The sequence below is a fragment of the Pseudochaenichthys georgianus genome, chromosome 3 (genome assembly GCF_902827115.2).
Source record: "Pseudochaenichthys georgianus chromosome 3, fPseGeo1.2, whole genome shotgun sequence".
Lineage (NCBI taxonomy): Eukaryota > Metazoa > Chordata > Actinopteri > Perciformes > Channichthyidae > Pseudochaenichthys > Pseudochaenichthys georgianus.
Window position 1 is genome coordinate 34,627,811 of NC_047505.1, and position 20,299 is coordinate 34,648,109.

Sequence of the window (20,299 nt, forward strand, 5' to 3'; positions counted from 1 at the left end):
GTATTTCCACATCCCAGTATATTACCCACACAGGAAATATCTGAGGTTCGCCTTTCAGGGTGTCTGTTATGAGTACAGAGTACTTCCCTTCGGTCTGTCTCTCAGCCCGCGAGTGTTTGTACGGTGTACGGAAGCCGCGATAGCCCCGTTAAAACAACAGCGTATTCGCCTGGCAACTTATCTGGACGATTGGCTCCTTCTCGCACAGTCGGAGCAAGAGGCTATTACGCAGACGAATGTCCTCGTAAAACACCTGCTCGACCTGGGTTTCGTAATAAACACAGAAAAGAGCATGTTGTCTCCAGCCCAGACTGTACTCTTCCTGGGCCTACGCCTGAATTCGGTGTCCTTTACAGCCCGCTTGTCAGCAGAGAGAGTGAAAGCCTTCAGGGCTTGCCTCGCTCATTTCCAGCCACGCAAATATGTTCTCTTCAGGTCATGTCTGCGGTTGCTGGGGCTCATGACGTCAGCCATTCTGGTGGTACAACTGGGACGCTTACACATGAGGGAGTTTCAGCGCTGGGTAGCTGCCCTCAGATTGGACCCCACGCGTGGAGAGTGATGGTCACTATGAAATGCGTAATGGCTCTGCGCCACTGGCTACACCCGACTTTTCTAGTACGGGGCGTGCCTATGGGTGCTGTCCTATCACGGAAGGTGGTCACCACAGACGCATGTCAGACGGCTGGGGGGGTATATACGAAGGTCGACCTGTGAGGGGTCTCTGGAGCAGAGACCTCCAACGGTCACACATAAATTATCTGGAGCTTTTAGCGGTGTTCCTCACCCTGAAACGCTTTCTGTCTTTTCTCAGAGGACATCATGTCCTCGTGAGGACAGACAACACGACCACAATATCGTATATAAACCGCCAAGGGGGTTTGTGTTCTCTCCAGTTACACATGCTGGCACGCAAACTGATCTTATGGAGCTGCGGACGTCTCCTCTCTCTGAGAGCGACGCACGTACCAGGAGTGATGAACCTCGGGGCAGCGCTACTGTCCAGAGGTGCACCACTTTATGCAGACTGGACTCTACATCCAAGGATTGTGAGTCAGCTGTGGGTGCGTTACGGCCGAGCCGCGGTAGATCTGTTCGCATCAAAAGAAAATGCTCAATGTCAGCTGTTCTTTTCAATGCGCGATATAAACGCACCGTTAGGCGTGGACGCGCTCGCGCACATTTGGCCTCCGGTCCTTCTTTACGCGTTCCCACCCCTGGCTCTGATACCCCCAACTCTGGCCAGAGTGAGAGAACAACGCCACACACTTATCCTGATAGCTCCGCACTGGCCTGCAATGTACTGGCTGGCGGAGAGATATCAGCTGCTGTGCGGGCAGCCGTGGCAGCTCCCACTACGGAGGGACATACTGTCTCAGGCGGGGGGGCGATCTTTCACCCACACCCAGAGCGCTTGGCACTATGGGCCTGACCCGTGAGTGGTACAATCTGAATACAGTGGGGCTCCCTCAGAAGGTGATAAACACTATTCAGAGTGCGAGAGCTTCCTCCACCAGGTCTCTCTATGACTGTAAGTGGAGGGTGTTTGAGGAGTGGTGCCTTCAAAAAGGACACATCTCTTTTCAATGTCCTGTCGGGGTGATTTTATCATTTCTACAGGACTTGATTGATAAACACAGAGCTTTCTCTACGATCAAAGTGTACCTGGCTGCTATTGCTGCATGCCATGTGGGCTTTGAGGGAAAGACGGCTAGCCAACATCCCTTGGTCTGCCGTTTTATGAAAGGGGCTCGCAGGCTCCTCCCTGTTTCCAGGTCACTGGTGCCCTTATGGGACTTGGCAGTGGTTTTAAATGGGCTCAGAATGACCCCATTTGAACCCCTGGAAGAAGCTGACATGAAACACCTGTCACTGAAGACAGTGCTGTTACTGGTTCTGGCATCCGCCAAGCGAGTCAGTGACATGCATGCGCTCTCTGTACATCCTTCATGCACTCAGTTTGCCCCGGGGCAAACGAGAGTGTTGCTGAAGCCCAACCCTGCCTTTATACCTAAGGTGGTTGGCTCATGCACCCCCATTGACATTGTGGCATTTCCTCCGCCGCTGTGTTCCTCTGAGGAACAGCGGCTGAATTTGCTGTGTCCAGTTCGTGCTTTACGCATCTATATGGACAGGTCAAAAGAGTTTCGTTGTAATGACCAACTCTTTATATCCTGGGCTAACCCTCAGAAGGGCAAGCCCGTTACCAGGCAACGGCTCTCCCACTGGATTGTGGAAGCGATTGCTCTGGCTTATACGAGTCAGGGTTTGCAGGCACCAACGGGCCTGCGTGCTCATTCTACTTGTGGACTGGCTACATCCTGGGCTTTGTTCAAGGGTGTTTCCATCCAGGACATTTGTGCAGCAGCGAGCTGGTCCTCGCCGCTCACTTTTGTCCGCTTTTACAGGCTAGATGTCTCTGCTCCAAGTGTGGTCCACGCAGTGCTGGGTCCCGTGTTGAGACAGAGTTCTACCTGTTAAGTTATGGTTGTTTTTGGTGATTTTCGAGATAAGCATGTCTTGCAATACGGGAGTTTCAATATCCCATAGTGAGACATCGAACGGAGTGTTATGAATGAGAACTATAGGTTACTTACGCAGTGTGAGAAAAAGTTTTTAGAGAGTACTTGTCCATGGACAAGTGAGTTTGGCAATTTACTTGTCCGAATACATTTTTCACTTGTCCAGAATGGACAAAAATTTGGGGCCACTGGAATCTTCTTCTTCGCCATCGTATTTTACATTTTCCCACGGTTTTTACGACACCGCTAACGTAAGTGAGCGGTAAGATTTTACTGCATCACACTCACACATAGGGTTGGGTATCGTTTGGATTTTAACGATTCCGGTTCTGCTTTTCGATTCCGGTTATTTTTGTTTCTCGATTCCGGTTCTTTGAGAGGGTAAATAAGTCCCATGACAAACTGGGAGAAAAATATATTTATGAAAACATTAAGTAAAATCTGTATTCCTATTTACAAATCACTTCATACTGTTTAATTTCTTTCGGTTATTGAATACAATTATATAAAAATAATCTCTGCATTGTTTAGTTAGTTCTAAGTGGTGCAGTTTGAGAATGTACAGTTGGCCCAGTGTCCTTTGATGTTACACTGCAACCTGCCTGTGAGACACAGTCCAATCACACATGTCCAACACATAGGACATAACCTAATAATAATAATAATAATGACACATTAGATGTATAGCCTAGAGGCCTAGCGCTTTTCTACAACTCAAAGACGCTTGCACGCTACACATGTCCTGCAATCAGGGCCGCTATTATTAATAGAAGTTGTTTATTTGCATTAATTATATTTTAATCTTTTTGAGAATAGTATTTGGCAGGAAATGCAGACGTATTCACCTGTAAACGCATACTGAACGACATACATGCACAACCATTTACCTCACTGCATAAAAAGTGTTGATAATAATAATAAACAGGAATTATATTTATATTATTATATTAGCCTACTTTGTTTCGAAGAAAAGAAAAAAAAAGTTCACTCCTGTCGGTTGGGGGGGGGGGGGCCTCATCTCACAATGTCACTTGGGGCCCCAAGTTGGCCAGGGGCGGCCCTGCCTGCAATACACATGCTGCAGCTGATCACTGTTTGTAAAAGTAAATAAATAGTATTTTCATTTCAATAATGTACTTTCTATACCCTGCTTCATAAACAATACTGACATCCCTGTGCTCCTCCGAGTCTGGGGGTCCGGGAATGTGAGGACAGCGCGAGGACACAGACAGGGAGGCTACTTCATAAAGGAAATGGCGGGCAATATTAACAACATAGGAGTTAAAACGCTTAATAACCTTCATTATGTGTTAGAGAAAGAACATAAGAAAGTTTGACAAAGATGAGGCTGTTAAACGGGCTGCGGATCCGCTGTGTGGAGAGAGAGAGAGAGAAAGACGCTGAGCTGCACCGCGCAGCGATCAGCTGATACGGAGCATAGAGAGAGAGAGCTGCGGTCCGCGGGGCTCGGCCTCGCCTGCTGTCCTCACAACTCTTATTAATCCCGGTACCGGACAATTGTTATTTGTTCCCACCCCGCTCCGCCCCGCCCCCGTCTAACTGTACAGAAAGCGGCGAGATGCATTTCCTTAGGAATCGACAAGCAGAACCGAAACTAACATTTCTAAACGAACAATGGCGGGCACGTACAATTTGCGAATGAGTTCTGCCTTTTGTAAACTGAATGTATCAATAATTTGTCAATAAATCAGGCCGAAAAACGTCACTTGTCCGCCGGACAAGTCAATTGAAAGATCTACTTGTCCGATATTGTAAATAACACGTCCCGGACGGTGGGACGTGTACTTTTTCGCACACTGCTTACGTAACCCCAGCACTCAGAGTAACATGAAGTGAGATGTCTCACCAGGCGGCCCTTCTTGCTAAGGCGAAGAGGTGCTTATTTTGAATGACGCTGCGTCGTAGCGCAAGCTACTTAAAGGGTGGGTGGATTCCCTGACTTTGACGTAAAGATCACCAGCCAATCAGGATTGGCTTAATGAGATTGATGCTTCTGTTTGCATACGCATTGAGGCGCATCCCATAGTGAGACATCTCACTTCATGTTACTCTGAGAACTGGGGTTACGTAAGTAACCTATAGTTTTTGTGTTTAGTTAGAGTGTAAAAGCTGGGTTGCAGCCTTGATTTCTAATGTTTGATACACAGACATTCCTGTAGCAAATGTTGCTTCTGTTAACTTTCACGGGGATGTTATCGGATTATTCTGTGTATAATGATATCTGAAAAGCAAGTTGGTTTCTTCCATGAATCATTGACTGCCCTCCAAGTAAGGAGAACCTCAGTGTGTTCCCTGGAGACCCGTATCAGATTGAGGACAGAGCGAGAAGAAAATAGAGCTTCAGGAGGTCCTTCCCCATGGCGGGGTCGATCAGTCTGTGCTTTGATGGCCTGCAGGCTTTGCCTTTGTTATAGATTATCACACTATGATCAATTCGTCAACTCACCCGTGTGCACCCAGTGCCTTAAAGGATTAAAACATGTCAAATATGCCCTCATTTCGATCATACAGTAGCCAGAGAAGCTGAGTGAAATGGAGCTTAGTGTTTTTCCCCCTACTACACTACGTTATGTGAAATATCACTCCTCTCAACCACATGCCACAACAAATCACCAGAGGAACTGTTCCAATGACTGTTGTGGTAAACAGTATGAAAACTTCACATAAAACAGCAGAAAGAGTCCCCTTGATGGGACAGAAGCATCCTGTAAAAATGCTGGCTGCTGTCCAAGCTTTGAGTGCAGACACTGTAGGTTTGTTCCACTGTGGTCTCTCTCTTTTTCTTCTTGTTTACCAACTTTTTATTTACGGACAAACACCTCTAGCTTATCATCTTTTCCTCAGCTTCTGTGTTTTACAGCAACACAACGCAGGAAAACACAACAGGGTAGTGCTGCATTTAGCCCCTTTGCAGGAACAATGCAGAGGCTAGCAGCAGTGTTGCCAGAGAGGCAGGTCACACATGGTTTCCTTTCGTAAGTTCACTCAGTCAGGAAGAGGCTCTGCTAAGTCCTGGACAGTTGCCGGACACTTTTTCTGGCTAACTAGGTGCAGATAATTTTTTACAAATGTTGCGTAATGAATTACTATACGTTTAAAGTGATGTATTCATAGTCATACAATTAATTAATTAATAACACAAGTGCTATTGAACAATCATAATATGAGGTTGTTTCCAGGTTTATTACAGTCACTTCATTTTAATCCATTGGTCTGCATAGTTTTATGGTTCAGTTCTCTGGAGGTTTACACAAAGTCCACATTAAATATCAGCTGGAACTGCTTTGTTATCAGAACAGAGTAACATTCCTGAGATACATTTTTGGTACTTTGTTAAATCAAACTGATCATGGCTCCATTTTCAGCACTATCTATGATGCATCTCTTTTTGAGCACGAAGTCTCTTCAGCCCGGGAATAAAGTCTTAGAAATAGTATTGCTACATGAGAACAGAAATACAGTGTAAACAAAGGTTGTTTTAGGCCTTAATACCTTCTTTGTAATGAAATCAATAACAACAATTGTCACTTGACACCCACACTTTGATTTCAACTAAGCTTAATTCTCATGTTGACTTCTCTGTATTCATAGTGATATCATGAGGTAATGAGGAAATGTGAGGTGCGATGTGGATAGAAGCTGTGTGTGTGTGTGTGTGTGTGTGTGTGTGTGTGTGTGTGTGTGTGTGTGTGTGTGTGTGTGTGTGTGTGTGTGTGTGTGTGTGTGTGTGTGTGTGTGTGTGTGTGTGTGTGTATTGTTGTTAGTTTAAAATAGATTGTGTGTGATGGTAATGGAAACAGATTTGTCAAAAAGAGGGTGTGGTTGATTTTCTGATCTGGGTGTGTGTGTGTGTGTGTGTCTGACAAGGGTCACTGGAGTGTTTGGCACACAAATCCTCCCCAGTCAACAGATCCACCGGAGAGCCATTGGCTGTGACAGGTCGCGTGGCGGTGTCAGGAAATAGTCATATCCTTTATATGTGAAAGCTCAGCAGCGGGGTGTGCTCTGTTTCCCTTAGTGTCTCTAGTTGGTCCGACGAATTAAGAAAGAATATCACTGTCAAATGCTTCTCATCGTGTTCGTGTTACTGATCTTCCCGTCTGCTACCTTGTCTACTGCAGGATAGAAGCCCGTATGTCCAAGTCAGCAGCCAATCAGAGATCCCCGGGCATGGTCACAGACGCCTCCAAGGCTGTGACCCCAGCAGCAGTGGAGGCCAGCTCAGTGTCAAAGGTGAGGATCAGTGATTGTCTTCACAAAGTGCTCATCTGTTGTCATTTTCTTGTCAGTTTTACTGTAAACTATCCAATTCTTCTTGGGTTAGTGAATATCTTTAGGAACTCTCTTGATGTTTGCTAATGCTTTTGTTGATAAACTGGTTCAATCAACCCTAGACATGATCTAATTCTGATTATTGGCCACAAATAGAAATGATGTACACAGGCAGAATAAAACTCAGATGCACATCCTCAGGGACTGGAAAGGGGTCTGGTGTACAGAATGCATCTTTGCAAAATACTTGCTGGTGTTTCCACAGTGATCATGGACATTTTCGCTGACACCATGTTTTTTACACTAAATATGTGACACACTTTGTCAATGTTTCAATACAACTGAACTATAAAGACGTTTTTTTTGCAATTTTCTTTTTAATCTCTTACTTTGCAGTAGTTTTCAAAAAGCAATTATTCAATTTAGAAATATTTAAAAAAACACTTTTGATAATTGATTAAACTTTCATACATTTTTTAAATGTCAAATGCCAAACAATTGTATGGCCCTTTAAATGTTGAACTTAGACAGTACAGTACAGTACAGCACAGTACAGTACGCATCGTGTTGTTGTAAACTGTGGATCTGACAATATCGCAATATTGAAGAAGTTTCCTTGGCTTTTATAAAATACATTCTTAACTAATTTTCCTGGCATTTTATGGACCAATTTATTATCAGATAACCAGATAATGTAAAGAATAACACTTTTTACATGTCATTATTTGTGTGATTGACTCACTTTACCCTTTGGTGTTTTTTCATTTTGTCTGATTAAAACATGTCATATTTATGACTCTGTACGAGGTATTTGTCCCTTCAACATTTGTGCTTTTTTTAGCCAGCTGGTCAACCCGACATACCCAGGTATTTCAGTAGAAATGCACCTGAAAAAGTACGATCAAAAAGATGTAGTCTGAAATGGCCTTGTCTAAAAATATGCCTGATTATAAATGGATGCACACATCCACAGGAGTAACCAGTTGGTATTTCCTTTTTCCTCATGAGTGTTAGACGAATGGAGTTCCAGGAAAGTTATTTTTTCCTTATTTTTACACAGTTCTACTTTCTACTAAATACTATGTTTTATCTCAGGTAAGCAAAGTAAATTGGATTACAGTTCTTCAGTAAAGCCCCCACATAATCAACTCCTTTTGTAATGCTTTCTACAGGGCTCCAGAGGATTGGGAAAAGTACACAGTTTTGGCAAGAGGGATCATGCTATCAAAAGAAATCTCAACATCCCAGTGGTGGTGAGAGGCTGGCTCTATAAACAGGTGAGCTGGTGTTCCTCTGCTTTATTGTTAGTCTTAAAGAAAGACCCCATCTGCCGTGATAAGGAGAATGTGTGAGAACTTGGTGTAGAGTTGAATAATCTATTAAATGTAACCTTTACAAGTTGAATTCTTAGATGGCCCTTACAAATCTTACTTAAGGTGTAAGACACACACACACACACACACACACACACACACACACACACACACACACACACACACACACACACACACACACACACACACACACACACACACACACACACACACACACACACACACACACACACACACACACACACACACACACACACACACACACACACACACACACATTCCTGTCCAAACTCAGAGTAAGGTTAGTTAAGGTTAGTTTATTTATACAGCACATTTTCAGACACAGAGGCTATTCAAACTGCTAGTAATAGTATCACAAGGGTAAGTGACCACATGTGTGTGTTAAATGTAGACACAGCAGATTTGTGCCAAATGCTGCAGATGAAAAATAAACTTATATAAATTGATTGTTTTAATTATATGAACAAAGCCTTCTCTCCCCCCTTGCTTTCCACTAACGGTCACTGTATTCCTGAACTACACTTTTAATGAAAAAGAGAATTTAAATGTGTTCCTGCGAGGAGGATTTCTTAACACGCTGTGTGTTGTGCTTCCCTTTACCTCCAGGACAGCTCTGGAATGCGACTGTGGAAAAGGAAGTGGTTTGTTTTGTCAGACTACTGCTTGTTCTACTACAAAGGTGAGTCTATGAAACACGCACTTCACTAAAAAAATAAATAAATAAAAATGGTCGTACAAACATTCACATTCTCCTCTAAGGGAAGATTAGTATCGTGATTAAAACATTTTATGACTACATGTATGACATATCATGCTACTTCTTATTCTCCTCGACTTTCTCTTCCTTCCACTTCTCCTTCCTTATTAACTTGAGTGTTTTATTATGGGATGTAATTTGTGCTTGTGTTGCCAGAGCATCTACCTCCTCTCCACAATTAATCATACTGAATAATAGATGAGCCACATGTCACCTCGTGCTTCATGCAGCCACATGGCCTGGACCAGACAGGAGTCACCCATGATATATGCCTTGCTAATTTTCCTGCTGTTCATAAATCTGCTGTCACTTGTAAACATCGTAAAAGATCTTGGCAGAATTAGAGATTGTTGTTTGAGATTTTACAATACTCTGTGTGTGTTCTTTCTTCACAGACAGCCGAGAGGAGACTGTGCTCGGTAGCATCCCTCTGCCCAGTTATGTCATCGCACCAGTTGAAGCTGATGATCACATAAACCGAAAATACGCGTTCAAGGTAACAATAAAGTGCCATTGAATCAGAGGTTATGTCAATGGGTGGATCAAAATGTGTTTACTCCTGCAGATTTCATTGCTACATTTCTATTTGGTATCATCCCTCACATAATACTGGTTTTCTCTACTGTGGTCTCGCAGGAAGGAAGAGTAGGTACTCCCAGCTGCAAATATCAATTGTTTCCATTGTTTTTTTGACAGTTTATGATTTACTATCAGGGCTAGTTATAGAACTTCAGTACTTGTGTTTCTATGGCTGCTTGTATAACAGTAAGCAGCCATGAAACTCTGATGTGTTTGGGAAGTCTTCTTATTTTGTTACATATCCAGAAAAGGTTTAGTATGAAACAAAATGTATCTAAGCAAAATAAGAAAAAATAATGGTTTATTTCCTGCACTGAAACGGGGGTGTTTTGCATTTGATCACAGAAAAACTTTTGGGCAAGAAAGATTTTGTATTCAACTCAGCATGTGACTTAGTATATCTAGTCCAGTTGTGTGGAGTGTTGCTGAACTTCTGACCTCATGGTGGCTGATTTTATTTTCAAACCCAAGGGTGAGTGTTCAAATCAAATCAATCAAATCAAGTTTTATTTATATAGCACATTTATAAACGATTTTTGGTCGGGCCAAAGTGCTGTACATATAATAAAAATAGCCTACAGTAGAGACACTTTACAGCAAATACAACAGCACAGATTGTTCAGAATATCAGTATGAGAAAAACGACACCCTCTGTCCTTAGACCCTCACATCGTACAAGGAAAAACTTCCAGAGAAAACCCACAGTTTAAGGGGAAACAATGGGAGAAACCGCAGGGAGAGCAACAGGGGAGGGATCCCTCTCCCAGGACGGACAGACGTGCAATAGATGCCGTGTGTAAATCGAAGAGATAATACATTTTACAGCATATAGACCGAATGTTAGGAAATGCATGTGTCTGTAATAAGAAGATGAATCCACGAGGATGTCAGCTACAATCCTGTGGAAGCCATCAGGGAAGCAGCAAGACGAGACCCAAGGCAGGACCGCAGAGACAGGTTCAGCCACGACCCGAAGTCCACGACTTAATCCAGAACTCAGGATAGAGGATCCAAGACACAGGACTACAGCAAGAGGATCAGCCTCGACTCCGGATCCCGGCGTAGATATAAACACAAAACAAGAAAAAAGATTTGGCTGGGTTAATCGGAACAAGAGAAAACACAGACACAGACAGAGAGGGAAAAGGTCATTGGATAAAAGTTATTCTTGATAATCCTCTAGAAAGATCTCATGAACTTCCCTATAGTGTTACTATAGATGGCTGCAGTACATGCCTTTATGTATTCTGCTCACTTGTGAATTCTGATTTTATTAACCTTTTACACCCAGCCCACTTTTTGTAATAATGGCATTTGTATTTTTAAATGTGTGACAGCAGTTTTCCTTAAATGCGGCAAAGTCATTTTCTGTTTTCTGTCTGCAGATTTTGCCAGCGGACTGAAAAGGATTTATGTATTTTGGTTACGGCAAGGGTGTTAACAGTATCTCCTCCTTTGTGGAAACACAGAGACAAAGAACAATAGTGCCTGATGTTTGATGCACCACTGCAGCTTCAGGGCATTCTGTTGCAATCCTATCAGCTCCTTTGTACTTTGGCTTTTGTTCTGGGATCCTGTGTGTACTGTATGTGTATCTGAGTATGAGACATGTCTGTGTAAGCGTGAATGTGCAGTACATGTCTCCTGTGTTTTAAATATCAGACGCAGACAAAATATCATATAAGATACAATGGAATTTATATGATAATTATGCTGCTGCTGGATATATTAATTATGCATTCAGCATATTCATCGTCTCTTCCCACCACTTGCTGGGGAGTATATGTAATGTTAGGTTAAATGAGCCTGGGCTCTGCTGCATCATCCTGTATTTAAGAGATCCCTGTTCTCCCAGCTCTCCCTGAGCCATCATGCATTAAAGAGTAGGAGATTTCATTACAGGTATCCAAGGGGCTTTGGAAATTCTCTGTTACTGCTAAGTAAGCATGACAGCATCTCCGTTGTTGTCTGGTGTTGTTCAACAACAGGATTTTTAACTGTTAGAGCTGCTGACAGACAGTGTGTGCTGGCCTGAATAATAACACATGTAAACTGAGACTCGACAGTATAGTGTAAAGTATTTATACTCAAGTTTACTTAAAGCCTGATGCCATGATGATGTGTCAGAGTGTAGTCTCCACTCTTTTGATGCTGAAACTCATTCTTGCTTCTGTGACGACTGCCATAAGACCACAGCTGGAGCCATTTATGTTCTTTCTTATTGAGTCAGCAACTTCCTGTTATTTTTTGCATCTTACTGTGTTTCTCTCATTCCCTGTTCGTCAATTGCCTCCCATTGTGACCCGGTGTGTGTGCACGGGCGGAGTGAGTACTGTTATTTGCAGGCAGTCGTCCTCAATCACACTGGCTTCCTGTCTTGCATGACTAGGTATTTGATTTCACTTCAGCCTCATCAGTTTTACTGCCACCCTCACCTCATTTTGTTTCATACTATGCTAGTAGCTGATGGATGCACATGTCTAAATGTGCATCAAAGTTTCATCATGTACAGACATGACTACAGTTATCTATGGGCAACACCAGAGCACATTGGGTTCATTAGTTTAAGTATTTTGACAGGAATATATTTGGTAATGAATTTAAAAATGAAGGGGACTACTAGAAGACTGCAGTACCTACAGTAAACTGCACACGCAAAATGTCCTTTGAGAAGAGAGACACAGAGAGCACTTTATCCTCAGTTAGCCAGAAACCGTTTTCAGAAATGTGGTCAATGTTGAACAAGACACTCACATTGCCAAGTCGATTTATTTGATCAGTCTCATGTACCCGGTTTGGTATTTGTCTTGTGAAACTGCCTATCATTTATCACATTGTCACTGTCATTGGAGTGGTGGTTGTCTCAGACATTTTTCTTTCAATCCTCTCTGATTTCATTGCATTACTTTGGATGTTTGTTGACATCAGCAACGCCCCTTGCTGTAAATCATTTGTATTTATGTTTAACAATAGACAATGCAATATATGTGTTTTTTGTTTTGAAGCAGGCTCATTGTCAGATTCTTAGTGTGATTTGCATTCACATATTGCCTAAAGATTGTTATAATGATTTAATTCCCAATTTAAAGTCTTCCAAACTAATACATTCTGGTCATGATTGGTGGGTAAGGGTATTTTAAACAGCTCAAATACTTCATACAGTTTATTCACTTATAAGTTTAAAAATCACATTGACATGTGTAGATGTGAAGCCCGGTGTGATGTGCTGTGGACATTTTATTAACAGACTAATAAACGGGCAGGGCTCTCTTTAAATTAAGTCTATTATAGCACTTGGTATAGAAGTGTATTGCATATGTACCCTAACCCTTTTATTAAGGGTTAATGGAGGTATTTATGTGAGGGAAATCAGGATTGTATTTTCATAATAACTGGACCCTTTTTCTTTCACTGTCGATAACCTCTTGCAGACTCTGCCTCTTTCTATTGAGCATGTTTTGGTATTTGACTTTGTGAATAATGAATATTATACTCTTTTGACTGATTCATTTCATTATTGTGCTGTGAATGCTTTTGTTACATTGTTGACAACCATTCATAAATGTCGTTATTAGTTATCAATTCATGTGAAATAGCTTACACAAAAACATTGTGTGGAGCTCTGCAGTATTATTAAGCAAAACGACTTAATCTTTAGCACTCTTGTTTCTTATATTGAGTAGATACATACCATGTTTTTGCAGATTTAAATGAGAAGCTATGTGTACTACTAGAAGAAATGTGCATTCGGTGTGGGAAAAAACGAATATGCTGCTGAATGCTCCTTCACTGTGGTACTGCTGGTTGTCTGCATCATAATTGTGTTGATTTGGTGCCTAACTGTACCAAAAAGCTTGGAAAGATTTACAACACTATATAGAACTATAGGTTACTTACGTAACCCCAGTCTCAGAGTAACATGTAGTGAGATGTCTCACTATGGGATGCGCCTCATCGCGGAGCAAACAGAAGCATCAATCTCATTACGCCAATCCTGATTGGCTGGTGATCTTGATGTCAGCGTCAGGGGAATCCACCCCCTATAAGTAGCTTGCGCTACGTCGCATGCGTCATTAAAAAATAAGCACCTCTTCTCGCTTCACCATAGCAAGGAGGGCCGTCTGGTGAGACATCTCACTTCATGTTACTCTGAGTACTGGGGTTACGTAAGTAACCTATAGTTCTCATTCATAACACTCCGTTCGATGTCTCACTATGGGATATTGTAGCTCCCGTATTGCCGGACGAGCTTATCTCGAAAATCACCAAACCGACCAGAACTTAACAGGTAGAGCTCTGACTCAACAAGGTGCCCAGCACTGCTCAGGCCACACTAGGAGCGGAGACGTCTAGCCTGTAAAAGCGGACAAAAGTGAGCGGCGAGGACCAGCTCGCCGCTGCACAAATGTCTTGGATGGAAACACCCTTGAACACAGCCCAGGATGTAGCCAGACCACGAGTCGAATGAGCACGCCGACCCGAAGGTGCCTGCAAACCCTGACTCGTATAGGCCAAAGAAATTGCCTCCACAATCCAGTGGGAGAGCCGTTGCTTAGTAATGGGCTTGTCCTACTGGGGTTAGCCCAGGACACAAAGAGTTGGTCATTATGACGAAACTCTTTTGACCTGTCCATATAGGTGCGTAAAGCACGGACTGGACACAGCAAATCCGGCTGCTGTTCCCCGGAGGAACACAGCGGCGGAGGAAATGCCTCCATGTCAATTGGGCGAGCCCCTTTCATAAAACGGCAGACCAAAGGATGTTGGCTAGCCGTCTTTCCCTCAAAGCCCACATGGCATGCAGCAATAGCAGCCAGGTACACTTTGATCGTAGAGAAAGCTTTGTGTTTATCAATTAAGTCCTGTAGAAATGATAAAATCACCCCGACAGGACATTGAAAAGTGGATGTGTCCTTCTTGAAGGCACCACTCCTCAAACACCCTCCACTTACAGTCATAGAGAGACCTGGTGGAGGAAGCTCTCGCACTCTGAATAGTGTGTATCACCTTCTGAGGGAGTCCCACTGTATTCAGATTGTACCACTCACGGGCCAGGCCCATAGTGCCAAGCGCTCTGGGTTGGGTGAAGGATCGCCCCCCCCCCGCCTGAGACAGTATGTCCCTGCGTAGTGGGAGCTGCCATGGCTGCCCCGCACAGCAGCTGATATATCTCTGCCAGCCAGTACATTGGCAGGCCAGTGCGGAGCTATCAGGATAAGTGTGTGGCGTTGTTCTCTCACTCTGGCCAAAGTTGGGGGTATCAGAGCCAGGGGTGGGAACGCGTACAGAAGGACCGGAGGCCAAACGTGCGCGAGCGCGTCTACGCCTAACGGTGCATTTAGATCGCACATTGAAAAGACACAGCTGACACTGAGCATTTTCTTTTGATGCGAACAGATCTACCGCGGCTCTGCTGTAACGCACCCACAGCTGACTACACCAAATCCTTGGATGTAGAGTCCAGTCTGCATATAGTGGTGCACCTCTGGACAGCAGATCCGCCCGAGGTTTCATCACTCCTGGGTACGTGCGTCGCTCTCAGAGAGAGGAGACGTCCGCCGCTCCATAAGATCAGTTTGCGTGCCAGCATGTGTAACTGGAGAGAACGCAAACCCCCTTGGCGGTTTATATACATATTGTGGTCGTATTGTCTGTCCTCACGAGACATGATGTCCTCTGAGAAAAGGCAGAAAGCGTTTTAGGGTGAGAAACACCGCTAAAAGCTCCAGGTAATTATGTACGCCCGCTGGAGGTCTCTGCTCCAGAGACCCCTCACCGGGCGACCTTCGTAAATACATCCCCAGCCTGTCAGACATGCGTCCGTGGTGACCACCTTTCCGTGAAAGGACAGCACCCATAGGCACGCCCCGTACTAGAAAAGTCGGGTTGCAGCCAGTGACGCAGTGCCATTACGCATTTCACCGTAACCATTACTCTTTAGTTTTAGAGCGGCTGCTACCCAGCGCTGATAAACTCCCTCATGTGTAAGCGTCCCAGTCGTACGACCAGGATGGCTGACCGTCATGAGCCCCAGCAATCGCAGGCATGATCTGAAGAGAACATGTTTGCGCAGCTGGAAATGAGCGAGACAAGCTCTGAAAGCTTTCACTCTTTCCGCTGACAGGCGAGCTGTAAAGGGCACCGAGTTCAGGTGTAAACCCAGGAAGTGTATAGTCTGCGCGGGGCACAACATGCTCTTCTCTGTGTTTATTATGAAACCCAGGTTGAGCAGGTGCTTTACGAGGACATTTTTCTGCGTAATAGCCCTCCTGCTCCGACTGTGCGAGGAAGCGCAGCCAGTCGTCTAGGTAGGTCACCAGGGCGAATACCCTGTTGTCTTAACGGGGGCTATCGCGGCTTCCGTACATCGTACAACACTCTTGGACTGAGAGACAGACCGAAGGAAGTACTCTGTATTCGTAACAGATCCCCTGAAATGCGAACCTCAGATATTTCCTGTGGGTAATATACTGGGATGTGGAAATACGCATCTTTCAGGTCGACTGATGTAAAACCAGTCGTCTTGTCGCAGGAGACGCAACAGAGATGTGTGAGTGAGCATTCTGAACTTATATCTTTTTAGATATTTGTTCAGAGCCCTCAAATCTAGTATTGGGCCGATTCCGTTCCCTCCCCGTTTGGGAACGAGGAAATACTTGGAACAAAAGCCGCCCTGGACTCTGCTCGGGGCGGGTACTACAGATATAGCCCTCTTTTCTAGAAGTGAGAGGATCTCTCTCTCTAGAATATGGGCTGACTCTCCCCGGGCTTGTAAATACAGAATGCCCGAGAAGCGAGGGGGGGTGACAAGCGAATTGGAGTCTGTAACCCCGTGTTACTGTCTTGAAAACCCAAGCAGATGTTGTGAGCATTTCCCACTGTATGCTCCTTAGAGCCAGCGGAGATGTCACGTCTCTTACCCTCTGAGTCTCTATTTGTTGTGTTATGCGCCCTCTAGTGTCTGAACATGGTGGGTACCCCATTTCGACAATCCCCACCAACACTGCGCATTGCGCATGACGGTGGTGCCTTCACAACCCCAGCCGGCACTGCGCATGCGCGTGATGGTGGTGCCTTCACAGACCCGTCTATTATCCGCCTTTTGAGAGAAGCCGTAGCTGCTCTCAGAAGGGGAACAGTTGACTGACTGTTTATTGTTTTTATTGTTTTTCTTTTCATTTTTTTGAGCTGCACCCTTGCCTGAAGCCTGGATGCGTCAGTGGAAAATGGTTTATGTGAGAAACAACAACAATATTGTGACATGTGTTTTTGCGGACTTGAGGATGGTGTTAAGGCATCTCTCGAGGCAGCGGGAACACATCTAGAGCTGAGGGACCGTGGACTTCCAGCTCTGTCACAGAGGGGAGAAGGGGGGGCTGTCAGGCCGCCCCGCTTCTTCTTCTCGACTGCTGGCCGAAATTCTGGGTTGGCTGCGCCTGGCTGCAGCCGGAACCGGAGATTTTCTAGGCCAACTCGCCCTCGTCTCCTGCCTGGGCTGAGGACTCGGGGCGGTCTGCGACCTCTGCTGTTTCGGTACGTTGAACCGAGCAGGGTTCGAGGCAGCTTGGGCGAAGGACTTGCCGCTGTGAAGGCAGCGGCTGGACCCTTCGAGGGAGACAGAGGTGGAGTGCCTCGTCCTCCTTCTTTTTTGACTCGCATCTCCTCTGCATGGAGGCGATAGCGGAGCCGAAAATCCCCTCGGGAACGATGGGCATGTCAAGCACATCCTCCTTTTCCCGGTCTGGGGGAGGTTGGTGAGGTTGAGCCATCTAGCTCTTTCCCTGCACCACCATGATCCCTATTGCCTTGCCCCTGGCCTGGACGGCGCAGCGTTGAACACGAAGACAAATATCTGGATCGCGGCCATTTCGTCCAGAACGGCCGGTCCAGGATTGCTTGACAGATCCCTCACAGAGCTCCGCTGTGAAAAAAAAAAAACGTCCTCGCTACCGTGGTGTCGGTAGTGAGGGAAAGCAAGGCTAGCAACAGGTGTGTTGTTAGCTTGAAAAATCAAAACCTTACCTTAATTTCCGAGGAAAGAAACGGCGAGGTCGATTATATACTAACTGGTGTGTTAGCATTAACAGTCTTCTTGCGAAGCAGAAGAGTAGCCGGCGAGCGCCCGTCGACCGAAAGTTAGCTTTGGTTCAGTCTGTGACTGTTAAGCTAGCCCGGCTACCATAGAGATGTGCTCTGAAGCGAGAAGAGGTGTTTGAATGACGCATGGAACGTAGCGCAAGCTACTTATAGGGGGTGGATTCCCTGACGCTGACGTCAAGATCACCAGCCAATCAGGATTGGCGTAATGAGATTGATGCTTCTGTTGCTCCCGCGATGAGGCGCATCCCATAGTGAGCACATCGAACGGAGTGTTATGAATGAGAACTAATGAAAGGTAAGCTAATGTTTGTGATAGGTGGTTATGTATATATTGACCAATAACAGGTGGCGATCATTTAACTTTTTGTTTGCTGCAGCTGCTGAGTCTTTTCCTAAAGCTTTGGAAAATAAAACCTGTGTTATGCTCTTTTTTCTAGCCAGGAACAGCACAATCTTAATGCTGTTTCTGCTGCAGCATTTTGCTCCCTTTCTATTATTATTTTTACCCAAATGTTGCTGTAAACTTTGTCCCCACTGTCAATTTCAGTAAACAAAGAAAGAAGAGTGTTTTCACTTATCAGCCATTCTGGCAGCTTTTTCCCATCTTCAGTAAGAAGTTCTCATATCTATCTCTCTTCTTCTCCACCTCTCTCCCTTTGATAGGCGAGCCATACAGGAATGCGCTCCTACATTTACAATAAGAACTCTGTGATTGGCTCACAGGCAGAACACTGCGGGATGCGGACATATTTCTTCAGTGCGGACACACAGGAGGACATGAATGGCTGGATCCGGGCCATGAACCAGGCTGCGCTGATGCAGCAGAGTCACACTGTAAAGAGGTTGGTCTCTCTCACCAGAGTACGATTAGTTTCTCCCGTTGGCTGGGCTTCGACTAGCACCAACATTTCACCCTCCCTAAAGTGCAGCGGTCTCTGAGAACTGGATATGTTTTAAGATTAAATCATAAAGGCTCCCTGGGTGTCACAGTATTCAACCAAACAGCAATCATCCGTTTTGCTAGAGCATGTGTTGTTATAACTTAGGTTTCAAAAATGAACTTTTTCCAACCAACATGGGCTTTATTTTAACAGCTTGAGCTGTCTTCTCCAGCAGGGCCATCCCCGTCCATCTGCTCTGGGGCGTGTGTGTGTGTGTGTGTGTGTGTGTGTGTGTGTGTGTGTGTGTGTGTGTGTGTGTGTGTGTGTGTGTGTGTGTGTGTGTGTGTGTGTGTGTGTGTGTGTGTGTGTGTGTGTGTGTGTGTGTGTGTGTGCATGTGTGAGTTCTGCATATGGGTCTGTTACAGATGATTCCAGCCAATTGCCAGCTACAATTTACCACATTTATTCACATTTTTGTTGACAATATTCACAAGCGATGGCATATATAGTCTGCAATGCAGCCTGAGACTTTGTGGCTGCTGAAACTGAGCCCTTTGTATTTAAAGCTGCATTAATGTTTCTTAGATAGGCTGCATGCACCACATGATTTAAATGGTCTTTGCAATGTCGCCTCCTAGTGGCTGATGTGGCTCAACACTCCTGACATTTGTATTTGAAAAACACAGCATTTGATAAGACACCCCTTGATCCCTTGGAATTAAACATTATTACTATGGTATGCTTTGCACTTATGAAGTCATAATAAGTTCTAACAGTACATTTCCTGTATCTACTATATGGTCCCCATTAGTCACCTTATTGCTATTCTTACCTTAATATTTCACCTCTAAGAACTTTTTGAAAGAATAGCACATTTCCTTAAGCTAAAGTCAAAGGGCCATTTATGTTTAGTGTGAATTCCCTCTGCATGCATTGTCATACAAATATGATAAAAAGTACAGATAGAAAGTAATGTAATAGCTCCCGTGGTCTCTGAGATCTCTCTGAGAGAAACATAGTTACTCATACTTACTCATTGTTTAAGTGTCTCTGTGAATTGATTGACAAATTACCTTAATTTGAGTGTTTATTGTGATTTGTATCCATTGTATAATGCCATGTTATCCCTCTTTTCAAGAACAGTGCTACATTCCATCATACTATAAAGTGAAAAGGGGGAATTAAATGTTGAGTAAAGCCATTAATTTAAATTCTGAACAGGCAGGATTTACTTGTTTAATCCTAATTTCTTGATTTTTCAGAGAGTTGGAGAATCCAAAGAAGGCTGTGCAGCAGGCTGTCCCACAGACCAACCACGTCCACATCAACCAGAAATCATCTCAGTCAGAGTGTCGTCGCAGGACAGAACCGGACATTGGGATCCACCTGGCTCATGGAGACGAGGTGAGGTATGGATTACAGATTCAAGGGAGGCCAAGCCAGTTGGTCGCAGAGGAGAGAGCAGAGAGACTCTCTCCAGACTCTGACGATGGTGCCGCCCACAAGAACGGACAGCAAACTGTAATCGAAGTGACTCTGCCACCAGAACAGAATGGAAATATTGTCTATCAGAGGGGATTTGTGTCGCGCGGAGACCCTGGGAAACATGTGCAGAGAAAGAATACGCTGGCTCAGGTGCAGCAGTGGGTCAAAGTTCACAAAGGGGACCCACCAAAGAGGTTAGTTAATGCAGTTCTTAAAAAAAAGCATCATCAAAATTGATTTAAAAAAAGAGTTAGTACCTCCCTCTAATGGCTAATAAGAACACTTGTGTATTTACATTTGTCTATTTTATTTAGAAAAATCATTGTC

General features: G+C 44.5%; 1 protein-coding gene across 1 annotated transcript in view; it reads left to right on the forward strand.

The window, feature by feature from the left end:
- Nucleotides 1-20,299, forward strand: part of plekha7b (pleckstrin homology domain containing, family A member 7b) — a 75,041-nt gene that overhangs the window by 35,382 nt on the left and 19,360 nt on the right. The window contains exons 5-10 of the mRNA XM_034110764.1: nt 6,665-6,776; nt 7,988-8,092; nt 8,777-8,849; nt 9,323-9,423; nt 18,270-18,448; nt 19,750-20,166. Of these exons, the coding sequence (XP_033966655.1) occupies nt 6,665-6,776; nt 7,988-8,092; nt 8,777-8,849; nt 9,323-9,423; nt 18,270-18,448; nt 19,750-20,166 (987 nt within the window). The remainder of the gene's footprint in view (nt 1-6,664; nt 6,777-7,987; nt 8,093-8,776; nt 8,850-9,322; nt 9,424-18,269; nt 18,449-19,749; nt 20,167-20,299) is intronic.